At 53.6% G+C, this 22,371-nt stretch overlaps 1 protein-coding gene across 13 annotated transcripts in view; it reads right to left on the reverse strand.

Annotated features, from left to right (window-relative positions):
* NCKAP5 (NCK associated protein 5) overlaps positions 1-22,371 on the reverse strand; it is a 264,077-nt gene that overhangs the window by 25,156 nt on the left and 216,550 nt on the right. For 12 of the 13 annotated variants that reach the window (XM_061557707.1, XM_061557713.1, XM_061557709.1 and 9 more), the window contains 6 exons: positions 12,895-13,098; positions 12,321-12,509; positions 6,217-11,177; positions 4,501-4,654; positions 2,551-2,697; positions 324-411 (listed from right to left, as the gene is read on the reverse strand). In XM_061557707.1, coding sequence (XP_061413691.1) covers positions 324-411; positions 2,551-2,697; positions 4,501-4,654; positions 6,217-11,177; positions 12,321-12,509; positions 12,895-13,098 — 5,743 coding nt within the window. The remainder of the gene's footprint in view (positions 1-323; positions 412-2,550; positions 2,698-4,500; positions 4,655-6,216; positions 11,178-12,320; positions 12,510-12,894; positions 13,099-22,371) is intronic. The other variant, XM_061557718.1, reaches the window with a different exon arrangement.

Genomic DNA, 22,371 nt, shown 5'->3' on the forward strand with positions numbered 1-22,371 from the left:
AGTACTGGGTGCGGTGTGCAAACTTTAGCAGTGGGGAGACAAAAGTGGCCGGGTATGGCATTGGCCATGCCGGCTTTCAAAGGGGGCTCGCGAACAGCACTTGCTCCAACAGTCTGCGTAGGTTACACGGGGGATCTTTGTCTTTGTACGTGCATGCAAACACAGGTGTCCATTAGTTACGTGCACACAAGAGCATTTGTATTTGAGCTCACGTGTAGTTTTGTGCGTAGCTGTGCTCGCGAGCCAGCGCTCATTTGTGTGTACGCGCACACACACGCCTACACGCACGTACACACCGCAAAGTGCCCCCACCCCGCATCTACCTGCTGCGTGACTTCTCGCAGATTCCCCAGCAAGCGCCGTCTCAAGCGTGAGCGTGGCTTCAGAGCCGTCCCCACCCTCGCCCACACGCTGAGCCACAGCACGCGCAGACAGAGCAGAAACGAGGAGAGGGAGGGAGGGAGGGTGAGGAGAGAGGGAGAGGGCCAGAGAGGAAACGTGGATGGGCGTGCGTGCGTGCGTGAGTGCAGGAGTGAACCAGGACATGGGGGGGGAAGGGGCGGGTGGGGGGGAGACCAGGGAGGGAAAGCGTGGGTTAATGAAGCAAATGAGTCGATGGTCATTAAAGCAGTGATTGAAGCGGACAAATCAAATCCAAGCCGATCATCGCCAAGCCAACACAGGCCGGCGAACGTGACATCACGCGCAGCATCGTCAACAAGGCGATGGCTGACACATCGCCGATCGATCATCAAGTTGCCAAATGCCGAACGTCCTAAATGTTTTAGACGAGCAAATAATAAATGGTCCCATTCCGTGGTGCGCGAGATAAATGACACGGAACAAAACTTTTGCACAAAGGAGCTTGCCGCGTGCCAGCGGTCGTCCGCCGACGTTGAACGACGGCACGGTGATTGCGTGACGCTGGTGCCAGACACTCCGCGGCTATCTCTCGTGAGCAGCAGACGGGCGCTGTGTGGACACAGCTGTCTGGGGCGTGCGGGCTCGCCCACGGGTCCGCCCGTCTGCCTGTCCGTCCTTTCGTCCTGCGGGCTTGCCCGCCCAGCGCCCCCCCAGCGACTGGACACCCCAAGTTTAATGACTTCAGTAATGGAATGCCTCCTCATTGGAGACAAGTCCAAGCTGAAATTGCACACCCCCGTGGTTGTTGTACTGACCACTTGCACGCACTCCACCGTTGTTTTTGCACAACAATGTATTTTTGCCGCTCGTTACTTTGCATATTATTTCATTGTCACCTTAGTGACTGTGGAAAAAAAATCAGTTTCAAAGCATCAGCAAATCAGCAAGATAGATATGTGTTTGTTGCACTTTGTGACCACACTTCATAGACGATTTTTTTACTTCTTCTTACCAATACTTCCCCTCTCCCTACGTCACTCCCGGCGTCATGACCACCGTTTCTACCTCATCACAATGGCCACATCAGCTCCTCTCGTGCCCCTCCACCTGCGTCCGCTAGACCCCACGTTGCTCTCCCTGCTTCCACTAGACCCCATGCCGTTCCCCCTACGTCTGCCAGACCGCGCCGTTGCATGCCGCTCCGACGCTGCAACAGATACGTTGACACATTTTTGTTCCCCGACAGAAACAAAATCTCGTGGGTTCCTTGGGCCTGGTTTCTTACAAAATGTAGATTTTACAATTCCGTAGGTTTTCACGGAGGCGTTATCGGGTCGTGCCGCGTGCCACTCGGCACGATGTCCGACGTTCCGTTCCACAATTGTGGGAGCAACGGAGCATGCGGAGCGAAAACGTGGACAGAACAGTGATGTTGGTCTGGTTGCGCGGGGACGACTTGGTGTTGCACGACGGGGCTTTGACCGTAAGCAACGGCGGTGCGACGAGTGTGCTTCCTCCCTCTCACCTTCATGCCAATAGAGAGGACTTAATATTCTAGCAGGGAAGCTGCCCCACCTGTAAATGAGTTAGCATGGTGCACAGGCCACGCTAGGGAGTTCCGCTGCGTCCGTATGCATAGAATCAAACCCTGGCCTGGTGTGGCACGTCGAGAAAGTAAAGAGAACCGTAATATGCACTCGTTCGTGTCTCACGTGCTGCTGGGCAGGTAAACCCGGTATTTGTCCTTGTTAAATTACACGCACCGTGACATTATAATTCTCAAGGTACTCTTTAATGAATTCGAAGCTCCAAGGGCCAAGGGTATTTAACCAAATAGCGAGACTTATATTAAAGCTTTGACTCCACCAAAAGCAGTTTACATCTCCAAGTGTTTGAGCATATCCGCTTCTAGGAGGTGCGTGTGTTTATGAATAGAAGGTGCACCTAGCTTCGCGCGCAAGCACCGGTGGTTACATCACCATCACTTAGTGGCAAACGGCGGTTGTTGTTGTTGTTGTTTATGAATAAAGATACGTGAAAGAAGAAAGACAGGTGGCCAACAGAGACACAGACAAAACAAAAACACATTCACTTTCACAAGCAACTAAACAGAGAGAAACGAGCAGACACACAGAGAGACAGAGAGGCAGGCAAGCAGAGTGCGGGGGACGCATGATGGTCGTGTACCCCGAGGTGGTTGGGCTGTCTTCGCGGGATCTTGGGTGACCACTCTGACAGCTGCAGGGCAGAGGACTCCTCCTGCTCCTGCTCCTGCCTCCACACGCCCAGGAGCTCCCCATCGCTGCCTCGTCCCGGACCCTTCAGCAGCCCCACCTGCAGGAGGGCAGCACACGGGGGTGGCACGGGGTGGTGGGGGGGGGGAGCACGGGTCAGCAGGGAGCCCTCTTGGAAGTTGTTACGATGACCAAATGTGATCTCCCTTCATCTCGGGTCGTTCATTGTTCATCCGTACCCAGCTGAGGCTCGCGGCTGATGCACATCGCAAACTGCGATGAGCGTACGTTTATTTAGCTCAGCTTTTATTTGATGCGCGGTGCGCATATGGTGGCACGGGACATTATGCCTGACAAATAAAATATATTCATAAGAATTAAAGTTTACAATGTTTGCTCAATATTCAAGAATTGCCTTGGAACTAAAATTGGATTTCTTTCTACACAATTCTATTACATAGTATTTGCTAAGTGTGGATTACATTGAGAATGAATAAACTCAAGACACTGATCAGCATGTCCCCGAGCTCAGCTGCAGCACGACTCTTTGACGAAAGTCATTCCGCTCCTCCACGGACATCGTAGAGACCCAAGCGGTCCGCACATCCTGCAAGTTAAACCCAATCCCCGCGCTGCTGAGGAAGAAGGCAATTTATTTCTCCCCGATCCATTTCCAGTCCTCCGATAAACACTTTCTCTTTTACCTCCACATTGATTACACAGGCTTAAAATAATAATAATTTAGAAACTAATCGGTTTAATTCTTGACTGAATAGTACAAGGCTCTCGCCGGCTGTCTGCGCTAGAGCACAGACAGGTTCTGGTTGCTGTGGTAGTAGCACTGGGGCCACATTGCATCTCCCCAGACAAATGAAACCAAAGCGCACACATCGCTGTCAAAACACACCAAAAACACAGAAAAGCGCTTAAAAACAAACAGTTTACTATCATCAACAAAGCAGACGATTGTGTGTTTCGTCTTTTTAAAGTATAATTTTCAAGAGCCCCTTCATTGCTACCTCTTTGGAACAAGTGGCACGGTGTGTAGCCAAGATGACTCCAAATTGGTGAGCATTAAGCGCAACAATAACGATGGGAATTTGATGAGCACAGTGCATCACAAAGCTGTATTTACATGTAATCGACATGAAATCAACACATAATCTACATGTAATCGACACGTAATCTACATGTAATCGACATAATCTACATGTAATCTACAAGCAGCACTCATCTCAGCAGCAAGCCATGTGGCCCACAGTGATGGATTCTTACTTGCACGAGTTTAGAGGTGTAGGAAAAGGCATAATAATGTTCAATCAATCTACATGGCACGCACACGTGTTTTTATAGCTCATGCCTTTGTCCGTCCATCGCACAATGAAGGCCTTCCAATGCCGTGTCACTCACTGAGGGTCGCTTTTGCACAGACTTCAACGTTCCGGTCGATGCGAGTCGGTGAAGGGGAGGCGGTTACCCAGTAAAATAATGTTAGCCGTGGCCAGCATTCAAACTCAGGTCTCACCGATTTCAAGAGTGCAGTGCACTAAATACTGAAGCAAAGGATGGCATAAATTTCTGCTCAGTAATCATCACTCTCTACGGCAGGATCTAACGCACGCCCTTGAGCGTTTGTGGAATGCAGTGAGAGCAGGCGAACGTTGCTGTGCCAGTGGGAATTTCTTACCCGAGAACGAACAGAGCAGTTGGTGTACTGCTTGGGTACGAGTCAGGATGATGCACGGACGGCCCTACAGATTATACGAGTGGCGGAGAATCAGTAGTTTCCGAAACAAATCCACGTCCGTGGAGATTCTTCACGATGCCTTTTCACAATGCCAGACCAGCTACCCTTGGTGCTCTAACACGCAGATAGCCTTCGTCTGCAGTGCTTAGACCGTACCAGTGACAATCCATAGGAGTCAGACTCCACGGGCGACGCCATTGGCTGCTTGTCAGGTGGGAGTAGCGCGCGATGGGGAGGGCGTAATGTCGGGTCGAGTTTTCTCCCAGAATCCTCCGGGGCACGATTAGGGGACATCGTTCGCTTTTCAACCCTAAAGCAGCAGCAGGAACATGCGGGGGGCACAAACGTCGAGCCAGAGAGGGAGGATTATTCACAAACTAAAACCAGTAGAGATGCAGTCATGCAGCAACGTGTTCTTCTTCTTCTCCAAATAAGCCACGGAGAGTTTGCAGGTGCTACTAATAATCTTTAAAAATATATTTTATGCATTCTATAACAGAGCACACTGCTGCTTCATAGTCCTTTCATGTGTTTGAGTGATTCAGAGTAAGCCTTTGTTGCAAAATTGATTGAAAAAAAAATAGAGCAACTGAAGGTCAGCGGAGCATTTTCCTAAGGTTAATACCACATTACCAGTGACCTTGTTGGATTAATAATAATAACGATGATTAAACTGACAAATAAATAAATAACCCGTGACTTTGCGATAACCCTGCCTCCCGCGCATATCAAGTGCCTCCTCACACAAACCGACTGCTGTCATCTGCGCCCCTGTTCCCTTGGCGGTGTCTGACGATCGCCGGCACACGTGTCGTCCGCGGGGTGCGACGTGCTACGGCCCGTGGCCTCGGGGGTAACGCGAGGAACAAACACCCAACATTGATCTCAATTCATATCGGGGGGGGCAGCGGCGGCGAGAGAAACCAATGTTTCCATCCTCCGGACGCTCGTCCGATCGAAAGACTATAATGAAGTGCCTGGCCTCCGCTCACTGCTCTGTCCGGGAATAATTAACTCTCTCGCTGCTGGCTCTCGCCCACACAAACCGCGCACGCCCGCTGCGCCCCTTACATCGGCGTGGCGGTCCTGGGCTGTGTTTGACAACGGTCGGCATTTGGCACAAGGCGAGAGAGCTTCGCTTGGAGCGGGACGCAGGGCGGGCGGCTTGGAGCGACACGAGGGAGCGCGCGTCACGGAGAAAGGAGAAGGGGATGCGGGGGGGGGGGCGGCACGAGTACTTGGTACGGCAGCTGCGTTGGGCGGATGGTGGGCGACCAGGTTAATTACAAGCAGAGCCGTGGAGACGCACTCCCGCAATCCGATAAGCACGTAATGAATGGTTAATCAGGCGTCAAGGCAGTGGCATTTTAACTTCGCAGCGCCGCGGTGCTGGGACCCGACTCTTAACGGCTTCAGTGCCACCTTAATAAATATCATCTCGGGAAGAAGAAAAAATCTATAAAACCTACGGCTGATAATCTCTCACAAGAGGTAATTAATGCGGGTGCATAAAATGTAAAACGGAGCATTATTTAGGGGAAAAAGAGGAAAGAAAAATATGCCAATACTGCGGCTAAAGATGCTGATGGCTAATGCGTTATTGGTATTGGCACTGCAGGGAAAATCACAAGGGGATACTCATCCAGAATAAACAACGAGGCATCAATTTCCCTATAATTTATGATAATTTACAAAGCCACCTTCCGACGAATTAAAGTTCTGGAAAATCGATTTTGTTTTGAAATGTACGAGTCTCAAATACAATCGCGAGACAGAAACGACACCGCCGCGGTTTTGCCGTTCACCCCCGGCGAGGCTCTGCCGCTTCCCGCCGTTAGACGGCAACGATGCGGGCGGCGCACGGTCACTCACCGGCTCAGTATCTCCTGCAGGAACTCTCCGCTGGAGGGGCTGCTGGCGGTGACCACCGCTCCGTCCACGCCGCCGCCGCCGTGCGCGTCGTGCCGGGCGCTGCCGTCGGGCGACGAGCGGCTCCCCTGCGCGTCGGGCGCCGGCTTGTCCGCCGGCTGCTTGGCCTCCACCCGCTTGCCGCGAGGCTTGAGGCGCCGGCTCAGGGGCGCCCATTCCTTCTTCTCCTCTTTCCTCTGCACCTCCGCCTTGCCGTCTCCGCCCTTCTTCGGCTCCTGCTTCTCCACTTCCGCCTTCTTTACGTCGCCGGTGGGCGCCTCCATTTTTTTGGCCGGAGTCGCCGTCCCCGCCGCCGTCCCCGCCACCGTCGCCGCGGTCGCCGCCGTCTTGTGCCTGCGGAAGCCGAACCAGCTGGCGATGGACGAGGCCGCGCCCGACTTGGGCTTCGTCTCAGTGGCGCTCACGCCGGCGCGAGACACTCCCTGCTGCTCCTTGCGCAGCATGTTCGCCTGAATGCCCTGCATCACCTTCTCCTCGATGGAGGGGCCCGCGGCAGAGCCCTGAGGAGACAGCGCTTGGACCAGCCTCCTCGGAGACTCCGGCTGAGCCTCGAGGTTGGACTTGGTCGGTGACTTTGCTCCGTATTGTGGAGAACACAGCTGCTGCTGCTGCTGGCCCGTCCTGGTGCCCGCGAACCTCAGCTGCCTCAGACCCGGAGCCTCCGTTCCCTTACTGGCATCTCTCTCCTGGAGGATCAGCCCCTTGCCGTTGATGGAAAAACCGTCGCACTCGCCCTCACCCGCCATGATGTGGTTCTGACCTTCCGATGATTCCGCTTTATGGAAGCCATCGATGTCCTCGTGCATCTTGGGAGTCTTCACGTTCTGAGCGAGCCGCACACTTTCCATTCCGGGCATCGCTCGGGGGCTCTCGAGCTTCGCTCTCAGAAGCTTCGCGTTCATGGCGTTCCGCTGCTCCTCCAGCTTCGTCACTCCTCTGAGTTCCTCTGGGCTCATTGCTCTGTGTGCCTCTGGGCTCATTGCTCTGTGTGCCTCTGGGCTCATGGCTCTGTGTGCCTCTGGGCTCATGGCTCTGTGTGCCTCTGGACTCATTGCTCTGTGTGCCTCTGGGCTCATGGCTCTGTGTGCCTCTGGGCTCATTGCTCTGTGTGCCTCTGGGCTCATTGCTCTGTGTCCCTCTGGGCTCATGGATCTGTGTGCCTCTGGGCTCATTGCTCTGTGTGCGTCTGGGCTCATGGATCTGTGTGCCTCTGGGCTCATGGATCTGTGTGCCTCTGGGCTCATGGATCTGAGTCCCTCTGGGCTCATTGCTCTGTGTCCCTCTGGGCTCATGGATCTGTGTGCCTCTGGGCTCATCACAGGCCGGTGTAAATCTCCCTCCTTTGGTTGTCTCACAACATCGAATTTTGGCACCATTCTATGACTGGACGCCCTCTGCCTTGCTCTGAAATCTTCCAACTTTCCCGGACTTCTCACCCCTTCCACCTTGGCAGGGGATACTCTGTGGCCGCCGTCCTCTGGGAGGGAGTCGTCCAGCCTCTCAGAATGCGTTGGCGAGCGCGGCCCGTCAGGCTTCGTCGATACCTTCTCTCTCTCGGCCCTGGCTGGCAAACGGCTCGGGAGCTTGGTGGGACTGCCATGGCTCCGCTCCACTCCGCCGCATTCCGTCTCTTCGTCCGCCTCGAGGGCCAAGGTCGTTGGTTGCGCCGTGATCGCCTCCTGCACGATGGTGACGTTGTGGAAGTTCTGCGCGCAGTGCTTGAGCAGCTCGCTCTCGGTCACCGCCTCCAAGACGTCGTACCCGTTCTCGCCGGCGGATTCCAACCCGTGTGGCTCGGACACGAGCACGCAAAGCTGCAGCTCGGTCGCAGCGTGATCCTCCTCCTGCTGCTGCTGCTGTTGCTGTTCTGAGGGCGTGGCAACCCTCGGAGGCTCTGGGGTCGTGAGCGACGACTGGCGGCTCAGTGGAATCCCGCGCTCGGCCGTGTTGGTGATGATGTGCGTTCGGATCTTGGGGCTGAGCTCCCCCGCCGAGCTGGCGGCGGGCATCCTCTCGCGGCTGCCGGGCTGCGCGCTGAAGCTCTGGCTGCGCACCTTGGTGCCGCTCATGCCAAGCGCCGGCTTGGGGTAGGGGCGCGCCGTGCCGGGCGACTGCGGCGTGCCACGCAGGCCCTTCAGCTCGTCACGGAACTCCACGTCGCCGGAGCTCATGGCGGGAGACGAGAGGGGAGAGGGGAGGGGCCCCTCTCCTGGGTGGGGCTTGGCGTCGAGGTCGGACGACGCGCACCCGTGCGTCGCGAGGGAGTTCGCCTCGTCCGACGCTCGGGGGCACGGTGGCACTCCCTTGCTCGCCCACGTCGCCGCATCGCTCGCTCGGTCCGGCTCTTTAGAGGGCGGCGTTACACTCGTCAAAGGTTCGGCTACTTCCTGAGGGTCGCCGTGAGCGCGTTCCAATTTCAACTCTTTTTTGTTCGACGTTCTTTCGCCTTTGCTGCTGACGGGTGGGGAATTTAACCCATTTGTTGGACGCACAGAAGCAGTGAAGCTCGTGGTGACATTTGCTACAAAATTGTTCTGCCGCTCCGGCACATTGCTGCTGCTGCTGCTGCACAGGGCATTGTAGGACTCGATTAGCACCGGAGATTTCATTGTCAAGCAGCTCTTGGTAGCATCAGTATGCTGCGTGACATTATTAACGGTCCTCTTAGGTGAGAGTATTGCTTGATTTTGAGTCATGTTCCCTTCGCTCTGACTCTGAGGCAACTGAAACTTCTGCTGCTGCTGCTGCTGCTGCATGGAGCCGTGGTTAGGCCTGGGCTGCTGATGTGATGAAACATGTGCCAACGTCTGAGAATAGCCCACCCCTTCCGAGACGGAGCTCTGGGACTTGTGCAGCGACTGCGGGACCCTGGGCACTGCCGCCGGCTTGGAGGCGTGGGTCGGCGAGCCGACGGGCAGGCGGCTGGCGGCCCCCCCGCGTGCCGCGCCCGCGGCCTGCTGCTGCTCCTTGCCGCAGCGCACCCTCAGCAGGCTCTGCTGGGAGTCGTAGCTGGGCCTGAGCAGCGTCATGCTGGGAGGGATGTCGTAGTTGGGCTTGATGAGCAGCGAGGCGGAGCGGCCCGGCGGGGGCGGGGCGGGAGGCGACGCGAGGTGCGAGGGTTTGACCCCGCCGGACGCGCTGTCCCGCACGGGCTCCTCCTGGTGCTCCGGGGAGAGCACCGGCACCGGCGACGGCGGCGCCGCGGCCGGTGACGGCGCCGTGGGCGCGGCCTGCTGGGCCGCCCTGGAGAGAGTGGCCACCGGGACGGTCTTCCTGCCCGGAGGAGGAGCGGCCTCGGGCGACGGGCTTGCGGGGCCACCGCCGTTGGGTAGCTTTGTGGCGGCCGCAGCTTCGCTCTTGCAGGGGATCCGGGAGCTGCGAGGCAGCTGGGGGCTTCCCCTGGTGGGGTTGGCCAAGTCGGACTTCACACCCAAGCCGCTGCCCACGCTGGGGATCTTGAGGAACCTGGATAACTTGGCGGGGGACGAGGGGCCCGGTGATTTGTCGTGAGGAGCGCAGCCGCCGGCCTTCTCCTGACTTTTGCTCCTGAACGCCGGCGGATTTCCACTGCTGGGGTCCCCCCCCGCCTTGCAAGGGACCTTCATCTGCTGCGGCAGACTCTGAGATTTACCCGACATCCGGCCCAGCGGCACCCTGGGGCCGCTGGGTGAGGAGGAGGCCGCGGCGAACCCCGCGGAGTAGAGGCCGTTGCTTTTGTGGCCCCCGCTGTACGGCGGCTTGATCAGGCGTTGCTGAGCACCGTGAGACATCGCCAGAGTGGGCGCTGCACTGTGCGAGTGACCACTCGAGGCCGACGTAGATCCTGAGGTCACCTGAGACATGTTTCCAGTGGTTGAACTTCCAGCGGGGGCGGGCGGCGCCGCCTTTCCACTGCTGCCATCGGAGTCTCTTATCGGCTGCTCCTCCGTGGGAGACTCCAACACTGCGTAGTCCGCGGCTCTGCTGGCTGAGGCAGCCTCGGGCTCCAGTTCAGTGTAATTAACTTCTTGCCTGGCAGAGCCTCTGACGTGAAGTGCCGGTGCGCCGGGGTTCTGAACCCCGGACCCCAGCTGCGAGGGGCAACAGTCCTTGGTGACGTAAATCACGGCTGGGCCTGGTGCCTCCTCCTCAGGCTTCACCGGCGCGTCCGCCGCGGCCACCGCCGTCCGCTTCACGAACTGCAGCATCCTGGGGCGGTCACCGGCCGTGGTCACCTGACCGGAGAGCGAGATCACCTGACCGCACAGCGAGCTCACTTGGCCCGTCACCGTCTTGTGCACGGACTGCGCCAGCGACACCGAGATGTTGGGGAACGCCGCGCCGGGCGCAGCTCCCAGCGTCGAGCGGCCGCCGCCGCCGCCCTCGCCGTTCTGCCTGCCGGCCGGCTCCTCGCCACCCTTCAGGCTGACCTGCACGCGGTTGGTGGTCAGGCCGAACCTCCAGTTCTCCGAGGCCTTGCCCAGACTCTGGCAGCGCGGCAGGTACCCGGCGATCCTCTCGTCCACGCCGCGCACCTGGTACACGCAGCGCGGCGTCCTCGGGAAGGGCGCGCGGGGCCCCGGGCCGAAGAGGCCGTCGGAGAGGCTGTGGGGCAGGCGCAGGCAGGAGGGCAGCGTCCACTCCTTGCAGGGCACGGGGTCCAGGCTGGCGCCCCTCGCGTCGTCCTCGCTCTCCTCCTGAGAGTCCGACTCGTACGAGCACTTCTGGTGCGGCTGCACGCCGCGCAGGCGCACGGAGGCGTGCGCCACGACGCCGGGGAAGTCGTTGTGCTTGGAGCCGGGCGAGTAGATGCCCTCGTTGGAGCTCATGAGGTCCCGGTGGGCGGTGGTCCACTCGCCTGGTCGCAGGCTGTTTCGATCGTCCGGCGCAGGAATCGGCTCCCTGGACACGAGCTGCCGGAGGCCCTGGCGGGGTACGCGTGTTGTGGGGGAGACGGCGAGCGTGCGAGTTAGCTTGTTGTTGAGTGGTGCCCTGGCAAGTGTTCTCTAGTCAGAGGCAGCGGTGGTAGTGGTGGTGGTGTGGACTACTGCATTTTCTGTCGAGAGGAGTGGAAGTGTAGTCGTTAGCACACTGCACTATGAACCTGAAGACCCGGGGTCGATGCTCGGCCATGGCTAACATCAGTGGCGATTATCTGAATTGGTTTGGGGCATCTCCTAGATCGACTCAGGTGAAATGTCAACCTGGTACAGTGTGTAAAATTCAACAATGGGGATAGAAAGGCAACCACGTTGTGCCTTCCTTCACAGGTGCTGTGAACAACACTTTCCCATCAGAGCCTGCTTGGCTATATAGGGGATCTTTGGCTTTGTGGAGGTGCAGCTGATTCTCAGCGGTGCCGACCAACGCAGAGGAACAATTGCTGGGAGGCGTCGCCAACTCTCCGCTCATCCACTGACCTTTCTACCTAACGAACGATCGAGCTAATTAAAACCGCGGCCAATATATTTAGGTTGCATTATCAGCCGAGACCATTAAAAATGATCAGCCAATTTAGAATGTATCACAGTGCACTCATACATTAATTGGAAATTATCGTTGTAACATTTCACTCTGAAGGACAACTCTGAGGGCATCGTCCAATTTTGACAGAGCGGCTCGGCAGGCCGAGCGCGCCCAGAGACCATCTGCGTGGGCCCACGTCTCCCTCGACTGCACAATTAAACAACAGTCCTCAGGGGAGTCTGCTGGCAGTCGCACGGAAGCAGAAATAAATAAATATCTCGCCACATTCATCATGCCCACGGAGAAGATATATAGTCAGCTGATGAAAGTCAGCAGGAGAATCCCAGTTTTACGCAAGCCTCGCACGGTAAAATATGATCTCCAATTACAGTCAACACATTTCTGTAACCTCTTTCTTCTGGCTCTGAAAAAGGGACATTCCCTGAAACATCAGACGACTGCATATATTCTTCAGTTTGTGATTGTATGACGAATGTGGCGAGTTGTTTTTGTTGTTGTTGTTGCCGTTTACTGGACATCCGTGAAAAAAAGCTTCATAACTCATCCGAATCCTCCAGTATAAGTAAAGATTCCATCCTTGCCTGCAGGATGCTCATCTCTTTCCTCTGCTGCCGCTTGAGTGCCTCCTCGTGGGAGCTGGGCAGGGCCCCCAGCTCCACGCTGCCACTCCGCCTCTGCTCCTCCGCCCTGGACGGTCGATCCTTCTCGCTCCCCGCCGACTCCTTCCCCTGCTCCTTGTCCGCGTGCCGCCCGTCCCTCATCTCCACTTTCTGTAAAACGACGGTGGAGGTGAACCAGCGACGCTCGCACCGGGGGGGGGGGGGGGGGGAAGGGGGGGGGGGTGTGCGGCGGAGGAGAGGGGCCGCTTAGTGACTTGATGGCTGCCGCAGCCAGAGTCTTTCTGAAAAATCGGTCAATATCTCTAGTGTGTCTTCGGTCTGCGTCGCCTGTTTCTTTAGTGCGACGACCTGAACGTTTCACGACCCGATAACACATCGGAGGCCTCTCCAGCAAAACCGCGAAAAACCCCACAACGCAGCAGAATCCGCGAACCTGTTGCATGCCGAGCGAAGCGGCGGCAGGCCCCTGCGTGTCCCACGCACGCGTGCGCCCCGCGTCAATCTGAGCGGCCCCGGGCTCTAGAAGGCGACCCACCTGCCCTGCGGTGGACTCTCGCTGCTCGGCGGGCCAGGGGCAGGAGTGCGTCGACAGCTCGCTGCACGTGCTGGACAGCGAGATCTCGCTGCTGCTGCTGCAGCTGCTGGTGACGAGGCGGTGGCGCCGGCGGCCCAGCGTGGGCACCGAGCCGACCCCGCGGCACAGCGCGCCGCCCTCCACCACGCCCAGCGCCACTCCGGCCTGCCGAGGGAACACGACGAGACAGGCGGTGCGTGCGGTTCTTGAGTTATACAACCAGCAAGACTACTCGCTTCCTAAGTACGCACGTACGTTGTACTTCTTTTGCACCGTACGTAGGCAACTGTGCTTATTGCAGGTAAGGGGGAAGGACAACAAACTAAACGCAAAAAGCAGCTCTAAATAAATCGGTTTTCAATCCAGATTTAAAGGTGCAAATCCCCAGCGGCTTCCTAATAATATCGGAAGAGCGTTCTGGACTGTCGCAGAAGTGCATCTGAAAGGGTGCGACGCAGTGACCGTCTTTGTTCAATGGCATGGTCTCACAACCGTCTGATCACCACAATGGACGGATGATAGCTGTAGTGTGATCCCTACTCTCTTTCTCTCTTCACCTCATCCAAGCATGCACTGTTGCACAACCCTCTGGCACTCGCCCAGTTATCTACAACTTTGCGACTCGCAGATGGCAGTGAGAGGCAGTGGTTGCCGCAATGCATCAGTTATAATGTGTCTGCCAATATTCCAGGTCAGGTTATGCACACTCAAAATTCAGAGTTGCTTTTTGGAAAGGGGAAAGATTTATTTTCCGGAACTTGTGAATTTCCAATCTTCATACGGCTTTGCATTTACCATACCACTCTTGAAAATATATTCGTAGAAGGACAAAGCATGCATAATAAGTGTGATGCATGTCGAGAGTCTGAATATGCGTGTTTGTGAATGTCTCCGCATTGTCAACTATGGGGCATATTGCCAAGCTCGTGTTTTTTATTAAGTGTGAATCTGGTCCGAAATCTATTCAATCACGAACTCACACCCATTAGGCACACAATGGACGGCAGCAGAGTACAATGGCAGCACAAAGCAGCTGTGATCAGTGGAAGTCATTGACAGAATGGCTCACAGTGCAAACAAGGCAGGGACAAAACGAAAAGCAGAGCGCATGATATTGCAATTACACCAAACGGCGGGCGAAGCGTCATGGGTGAGGGAACTGCAAATGAGCGTTAGAATAACAGAAACCACCGACCGATTACAAACCACTCGTGTGTCCCGTAATAATGAAACAGATTGCAATGCAGGCTTCGAAAGCAAAAGCTATTTTCTTTGCAGCATCGGTCCTGATTTGCAAGCAATTTGAGGGACCGCGAGATGAGCAGGAGAAGGGAGGCCGCCAAAAGTACTTTTTAAGCGTGCGGTCTCCTACCCTCAACCCACCGCTGCCCAGCCACTCTGCAGCACCGACGGACGGGGCCACCACACGGGACGATCTGTCGCGATCCTCAGTGGGACTCGCGTACGGGCTGGCGGTAAGCACGTCACGACGCTTTGATCGATCCATCGAAATGTATCCTGCTTGTTTCATCAATGCACCGATTACAATTGATGTCTACGCCCATGATGCCGACATTTTATCATGCGTGGGGAAGTCACGTGGATGGGGGCTCCATCCAACGCCCTCTCACGAGGGCAGCCCGCATGCCTCGATGGATATTAAATGAATGCATATGCAAAAAAAGAGTACCCATTAGCCAAGCTCCCCAAGTGCTGGACATTGGAATGGTGTTCTAATGTCCATGTGCGGGGCGTGCCGGTGACCACTCTATGAATAATAGATGTTCATGCTCGTGATGTATACATAGATTCGAGCGTGTGAGAAAACATTATTTACAAACAATATGCTAATGTGACAATTAGGCTAATGGGAGCAAACAAAACTGCACAATGTGACAGAATGCACGGAGAAAAATAAAAGGCAGATGGTAAAAATTCGAAGAGAAATTTAATGACTATTCAATTGTGACAAGTCATAGAATCGCATGGTCTAGCCGGCACAGGACGTCTCCCACACATGGATATGTAAACACAGATTAATTTATAGATATGGACAAAAATACGCCCTTAAGCTTTAACGAGCGTAGCGCAAGTTCCATTCGTGAGCACCTATTAAGGCCCATACAATGCAGACTTGTGGCTAGCTGCACGCCCGGCCACCATTGGCTTCCCAGTTGTTAATGTCCATAATCAATGCTTGCTCCTAACTCGACGTTTAGCTTGAGTCAACCCTGGAGACGCCCGACAAGTGCAGTTTAAGACACTACGAGACACCGACGCTGTGCACAGCCAGGGACTAGCCCAGGCCGCTGCGTTTGCAGTGCAGCACACGTTCAACTGCTATGGCAGTGCCGCATCAGCGACTGACAAATTCAACTTTGCGAAATGAATTGCTGGCTGGCCGGTGAACCACGGCCCGCTCGTCACTCAGGCAGCCCCACATGCACAGGGCGACTCTCTCTCTGGCCAGGAGCTTTGACCCCAGGGGCACGGCGGGCCCTTGAGTGGCTCACGTCTGGATTCATCCACTTGACTCAGAATCACGAAATTTGCATATATTTAGTCTTGCAAAAAATATATAAGTGATTTGTTGCTGAAAATGAGCAGTTTCATTTCTTTCAAGTGGTTGGAAATTCAACGTTCCTATGGCGAGGGCAAGTCCATCCATAGGATGACCACTATAGTCTGTATGCCAAGCATGACGGTGTCTCTGTTGCCACTCGACCTCCCCCTGCATTCTGAGACAGTGCAGCAGTCGAAAACAAAACAAAACCTCAATTGTTTAAAACATTTGTCCCCGGCATAGGCGCATTTTGTATTCAGTATGGGTGTGCTACTTTTTTGCAGGGGTGAGTGAGATAAATGCCTCTTCTCCCTCTCTCATAAATAATGAGTGTTCAGTGTCATGTAAGAGATGCAGAGATGTCGAGCGTGGATCCGATATGACTTCATTAGAACGGACACAATCCCCGATCCTCAGCACAATCCATTCACATCCCAAATTGGTGTCGATACTTTACACGGAGCTGACCATTAACAGACCATTTGCCTCCAGTTTTAATATCCTCCTCTACTGAAGACGCACAACCACGGGTGTAGGAGTCACGAGCTAATGCGCTTTTATGAGCCTACGTTGGGGAATAGATTACGGGAAAAGGTGGCAACATCTTTTTCGTCGTACACAAGGAAATGTTGTGACTTTCACAGGGTCACTCCTATGTGATGATATAATGGGATAATAGGAATACTCCCTTTAAGGCCAAAAACAGAAGCAATTTTCCGACAAACTGGTTTAAACCGCGCAATTCATCCTCATACAGACGGGTAACGCGATCAGGCTTCGGACGAGAGGACCCTTCATCACCCACCGGGTAACATTGATCCCTCCCATGTAATCCGGTTCATCCCACACCGTGCGGCAATTAATCTGCACCGAGACAGCAGAAGAGGAGTGAAGGCCCGGTCCCGGTGTGCCGCTCCCGCCGCTATCAATCACGCGCGCATCCGTGGAGTTTTCCGCCTCTCGGCCCCGCGCGCTTGTTTCGCAAAGCAAAACAAGCCGTCCCGAGCCGGCCTCCGCGCACTCCCCTGGCAACGCTCCTCCATCACCGGGGCCACTTTTCACTTTGACAAAAGTTGGCACAATTCTGCAGGCAAACGCTGCCACGCACGGGCGGGCAGTCGGTCGCAAGACGTCAGCGGTGGGCCTTTCCCACATCTCCCGCTCAGGAGGGGAGGCTTCCAACAGCCGGGTGGTGCCGCTGCTAAGTGAAATTCGAGTTCCTGGATAAGCTCCCAGCAGCATGTGAGAAACGTCGGACATCATCATCATGTTCGACATGATGGGCACAACCCGAAAACGAATCGGAGAGCTATAGCTGTGACATCACACCACGCTCGTGCATTCTCACTCCTCCCAAACGCACGGACGAATATCCCCCATACGCCTTGTGTACCATCGGGACAAGTGCTGCTCGCGAGCCGCGATGAAGGCCGGAGAAGCACACGCGGGGGATTGGATGGCCAGCACTAGACGTGTAACTATGCATCGATTTATCAATCAAAATTGATTGTTATGTTTATGATAAGTGCATTAAATTGTCCATGTAAAAATGTATTATTTATAAAACACGTTCATGTCGCTCTTGCAGCCACTGGAGTTTCTACAGGCAACACAACGTCAAAATAATTGATTATTTAATCGAATGGTGACCCTGAAGCTTGGCAATTCATGGAATCGGGTACGGGGGATGGAGCATCGATAAGATGCCCCTGGCCAGCAGCATGCATCCCCAGCCATGATTGCCTCACATAGATTTGAAGTTGACCCCATATCCAAGTTCATAAAGATGTGTCGATGTTATTCGCACCCACTGCCTCGCTGATTTAACATAAGGAATGGGTCTAGGCCAGGTTATTAGGCCAACTTCACTGATGTTCTGCAGCACCACTCTTCACAAAAGACAATAATAATACCTTGTTTACGCAATGTAGTCGAACGGACAAGCGTCGTTTAGTGAGCACCTGTTCAGGTCCACACAGCTCTTGAGGAAGGAGAGAGGCGAGCATCATGCCTGGGCTGCTTTGTTTACAAACCACAATGGATGCTCAACCAAAGATCAGCGAGGAAAGCCCAGGATAGGTTCATATTATACCGTTTCCCTTTGACGGAACCAGCTGCCTAGAATCAGTGTGCTAAGCACTGCGCCACTACTCTCCACACACCACGGCAAAGACCCCACATGTTGCCTACAATGGACGGTGTGACAGGTGGTGTCAGCGGGGACTTTCGAGACCAGCAGCGTGGGGCGATGGGGTGGTGTGGCCAGCACCATGCCCGGTCACCATTGTCTCCTCATTGCTGATCTTTAAATCAACCTGCACTACCCGTTTAAGGCTGGGTCAACTTGGGAGGGGCCCAGAACTAGTTGAGTGAAGACTCGTGGCCGTTATGAGCCACAGCCTGGAACCTAACTCAGATTGCCGGGTTTGTAAGCGCACTGCGCAAACCACCGCACCCGCCACTAGACACACACGTACGCACTCAGGCATGCACATCCCCCGTTGCACGCTGCTCATTATCGGCTGGCTGCCTTTCAACTTGCAGGGTCTGTCATCGCAGATGCCGCATCCTGCCCGCTCCTCCTCCTCCACGACGGAGAGGAGAAGGCCGAGGAGGCCGTGCCCACTGGCACTGCCATCGCGTCAGCATGAGAGCGGCAGGCGGAGAGAGGAGCGTGAAGCACAGCGTTTACGAGCCCCTCTCAAACACAAGCTTCATCGCCTTGTACTGTTGATAATTTAATTGGTACAGCTTCTATGTAACCATGTGCTTACAAAAATAATAATGGTAACGGCACGTTACACGTATTTGTTTATGGGTTAGACCAACACAAAGATCGTTGCATTGGTTACAAAAACCTACGGTTTAGGTAAATCATGTTTTTCATTTATTCAGAAGATGACATCCTAGCAGATTCGAGCTCATCAATTGCCTCTTCACTCAACGCACTACACAGGTTCAAGGATACATTGCTGACCTGCAATCTACGACTCAAACCTGCCTGTAAATATCTGGTGTTCCTAAGGTACCATCCCATCCAGAGACTCAACCGCATTTCACTTCTAAGCTCTAATAGGATTGGGTGCATTTAAGAAAACTTTGTGTGGGGCAAAGTCTTCTATGCCGGAAACAAATTTGTAAATGGGCGACTTAATCTCTCAGCAGACTGCCAATTTTGTTTCAGGCTTTCACTGCAAGCTGATCACGATCATCGATCTTCATTCTGAAACACCAATGTACGTTTCTGCTTTACCGTGAAATGATAAGAATATTATATTGATTAAGTGCAATAATTACATGATTCCCAAAATATAACAAGAGAACAAAAAACCCTCTTACCAAAAAAGGGAATTTTGGAGATGAGGAGGCCAAAACATAAATTATTACAAAATGTTGGAAGGTCTATGAAGTTTTATTGCCAATGACAGGTGTTTAAGTGCTCCGGTTTATGACGCTTTTCAAGCGGTAATAATGTGACCTGGGGAGCCATAAAACTGATTGATGCAGTGTGGACACGCTGCCAGTTTATTAGGAGCCAGTCGGGAGAATGGAGCTCCCCCACCAAGCCTTGATGCGCAAGCAAATACAACGTCCAGGAGGCAAAAAATAAATCTGCAGACGCCACAACGTACAACAAAAAATTAGTGTTTGTGCTACATGTCAAAGGAAGGTGAAATATATATATAAATATATGAACAAACAAAAAAAGCCCAAGGCCTTGCGCCACTAATGAAACTCGGACAACCAAAAGCAGTCCGCGGTTTGGCTGCTTAAACAAACGCTGCCAGGCATAAAATGTACGGAAGGTGCGCGCAGGCTGATGGATTGAAACGTCACGTCTCTCCGTTTCCTAATTTATTGGGCACAATGCGCCTCGACGATGGATTACAACTTTGGTCCACAAAAGGCGTCAAACTGTAGTTCTTTGCATGAAGAGGAAATGTCTGCCGAGGCTGCTGCTGCTGCTGTTGTTGCGTCGTCGTCGGTGAACGTTTTACAATCTCGGACTGTGGCCCAGTTGGGGCCGTGCAAAGTACCACCGCACTGCCCTTTCGCAGACCATCGTGTTTCGCTTGTGCTCTCGAGCCCATCAGCTCACACAAGAAGTCGCACATATGGTGGCTTTTATTTAAAGAGGGCAGTTGCATTGTCTGTCCTGCACTAATTTACAGCCCTTTGACCACCCACCATTGATGTTGGTCATGGCGGTTGTTTGACCATACTTCACTGCGCCGGTCAGTGTGTGCTGGTGAAGGTGACCATAACCAGTTGAGGTAGCCATGGCTGGGAATTAAAATGAGTCACTGGGTTTGTAGCACGGTATTCAAATCAATGCCAATTCTATATATATAAAATATTCATATTTGTACGAAATTCCATTTCTTCTGAGTTGCAATACTTTACAATATTTTGTAAAATACCTTTAAATCTGCCGTATGGGCCCGGTGAGGGCCTCTGACTAAATCACCCAGAATGCAATGCTGTCAGATCTCTCAAGCAAACTAGGGTCGAGTCTGTGTAGAGCTTGTATGGGCGGCCACCATGCATAACAGGTGTTATAGACCATGGGGCAGCGGAGGACGATGCCATAAAATCTATTGTTGGAGTGTACTTCTGTGTTCTCACCTCTATGCTGCTCACCTACACCAATGTGCATTAAACGGCGTGGCGACGTATGCTAAAAAAAACACCCAAGAGCCGCGGGGAGCGGGAAGGCCTTCATCCAGCCGTGCATTGGCAAAGGTCTGCGCGTGTACACGAGCTTGAGGATTCCACTGAAAGGTCAAATTACATGCTGACAATGAATGGCGGCGTTTGCTCATGGCGCAAACGCAAGGAATCGCTGAGAATGCCCAGAATGCTGAGTGCCGAAACATACAACATCACAGGGCAGTGTACCAAGTCCAAAGTGGCTTTCGGGGATAACGCTTGGCAACATCTCACCCAAGTGCCAACAGGCAGAAATGCGTATCCTTCCAAATTATTCAGCGATGGGACTGAGGGGTTGGGGGCCGCCTGCTGCCGGTTAGCCGCGGGGGGAGGGTAGCGGGAGGTGTGGGGGGGGCGAGGGTTGGATCGGCGCTCTTGCAGGGATCGCCCAACATCTAAACCGAAACGACTTGCAGGAAGACGACCGACTTGAAGTGCCCTCCACAAATCCAACCAGGCCACTGACTCATCCGTGACAACGACTCTCTCTGCTGAATGGCGAGCCGTGTATCTACAATCTCTCATGCTCGTACCGCCCGTTGTTCCACACGAGCTCCGAGGTTTTGCTCCCCGTGCCGGGAGCTTATTTTAAGAACTGCATTGAAGGGCTCCAACAAATTGAGCGAAACATCGAATATCGAGCGGTACGAATATAAGACACAAGGGAGAGCTGTAGCAACACAACCGCTAAATCCTGAATTCGTTTCCTGGCCAGTGCAACTTTATTTGTTTGCACATTCACACCCTGCGACGGTCCTGTAACTGCCGCCACTGGGCTGGGATCGTCCTTGTAACAGAGCGGCTCAGCTCCATGAGCCTTACCAGCTGACGTAATAATGAAGCCGGAGCCTGAGTTTGAGTGACCGGAGGCAGCTCCGTGCTGTGCCGCACATCAGCAAGGCTCTCCGGACCACACGCGTGCGTGCGCACGTTGATGCGCATGGAGAAAAATATCACAATCGGAAAATGTGTTTGGAAGGCGAGTCGTCACATCTAGTTTGTACTGCTGCTCACACCTGGGTGTGTTTTTGTTAAGCCACTCTCAATTACATTTCTGAAATACAATGTTAATATTTGTTGAACAGAATCTACCCTGATTTCTATTCGTTGTCAAATCTCTGCCACTGAAATTTTCCAATTACTGAGATAATTGTTCTCGGAACCATGACGTTTAATATATTATCCTGCTTGATTAGCTGATCATAATTTAATGCACAGTGTTCTGCCTGCATGGAGAGATGCGTACTCGGGAATTACACCAAGAAAAAGAAAAAGGAATCACATAGATCAGGAAATAAATGCAAATCCGAGATATCGCATTGGTGGTTAAGAAAAGTCGGCATTGGACTTGGGCTGCACGCATTGCTACACGGGACGATGGCCCGTGGACGAGAGTGGTGATGGAATGGCAGCCGAAGGAGGGAACGTGTCCAGGAGGACGACTGCCGCGGAGATGGAGCGATGAGATGGATGGTAGCAGTGCTGGATTGTGAGCGGTAATAGACAATGGCTGATGGCGATGACGAATGTTCTGCCAATTGTTTTTAATCCAATTGCACGGCGGATGTTCCTATCAACAAAACTCTTGTTAGAACCTGTTGACCGACTTGCCCAGGTCTACTACCCAGGGATGTTTTATTTTGTCATTGGCAATCACGTGTTATTTAAATGTATAATTGCAATTAATTCAGCCATAGCCAACCGTGATGACATCGTATAAATAAAACGTCATCGTTATAATAATAATAGACACACAAGTACACAGATATCTGAAATATGATACTGCATTGAGTGACGTTTCTTTTTGTGGCAAGCGTCTGCTGCCGGTAGATAATTTGGAGTAGCAGAGAGTTTCATTCTGTGAGTGACACTGTCAATACATATGACGCATACTGTACATTGGAGAAAGCACAACAACACATTGGTGAGAATCTAGAGAACAAATACCTCCGATGGAAAAATGTAAACAAATATGTATTGGCCATTGTCATGCATTCAAGAGCTCTCTGATGTTTCTTGTAAAACGTGGAAATTCTGGACGTCAGTCTCACAATTATCCAACGTGTAATGCCAGTCACATGGCCAATCACGGGCAGCTCTTGAATGCAGCTGCTCTTTGACTCGACGCCTGATATCCCCACGACCAGCGCCAGCTCCCCCCCCCT

The sequence above is a fragment of the Lethenteron reissneri genome, chromosome 23 (assembly GCF_015708825.2).
Source record: "Lethenteron reissneri isolate LAM-NWPU_2019-01 chromosome 23, ASM1570882v1, whole genome shotgun sequence".
Classification (NCBI taxonomy): domain Eukaryota; kingdom Metazoa; phylum Chordata; class Hyperoartia; order Petromyzontiformes; family Petromyzontidae; genus Lethenteron; species Lethenteron reissneri.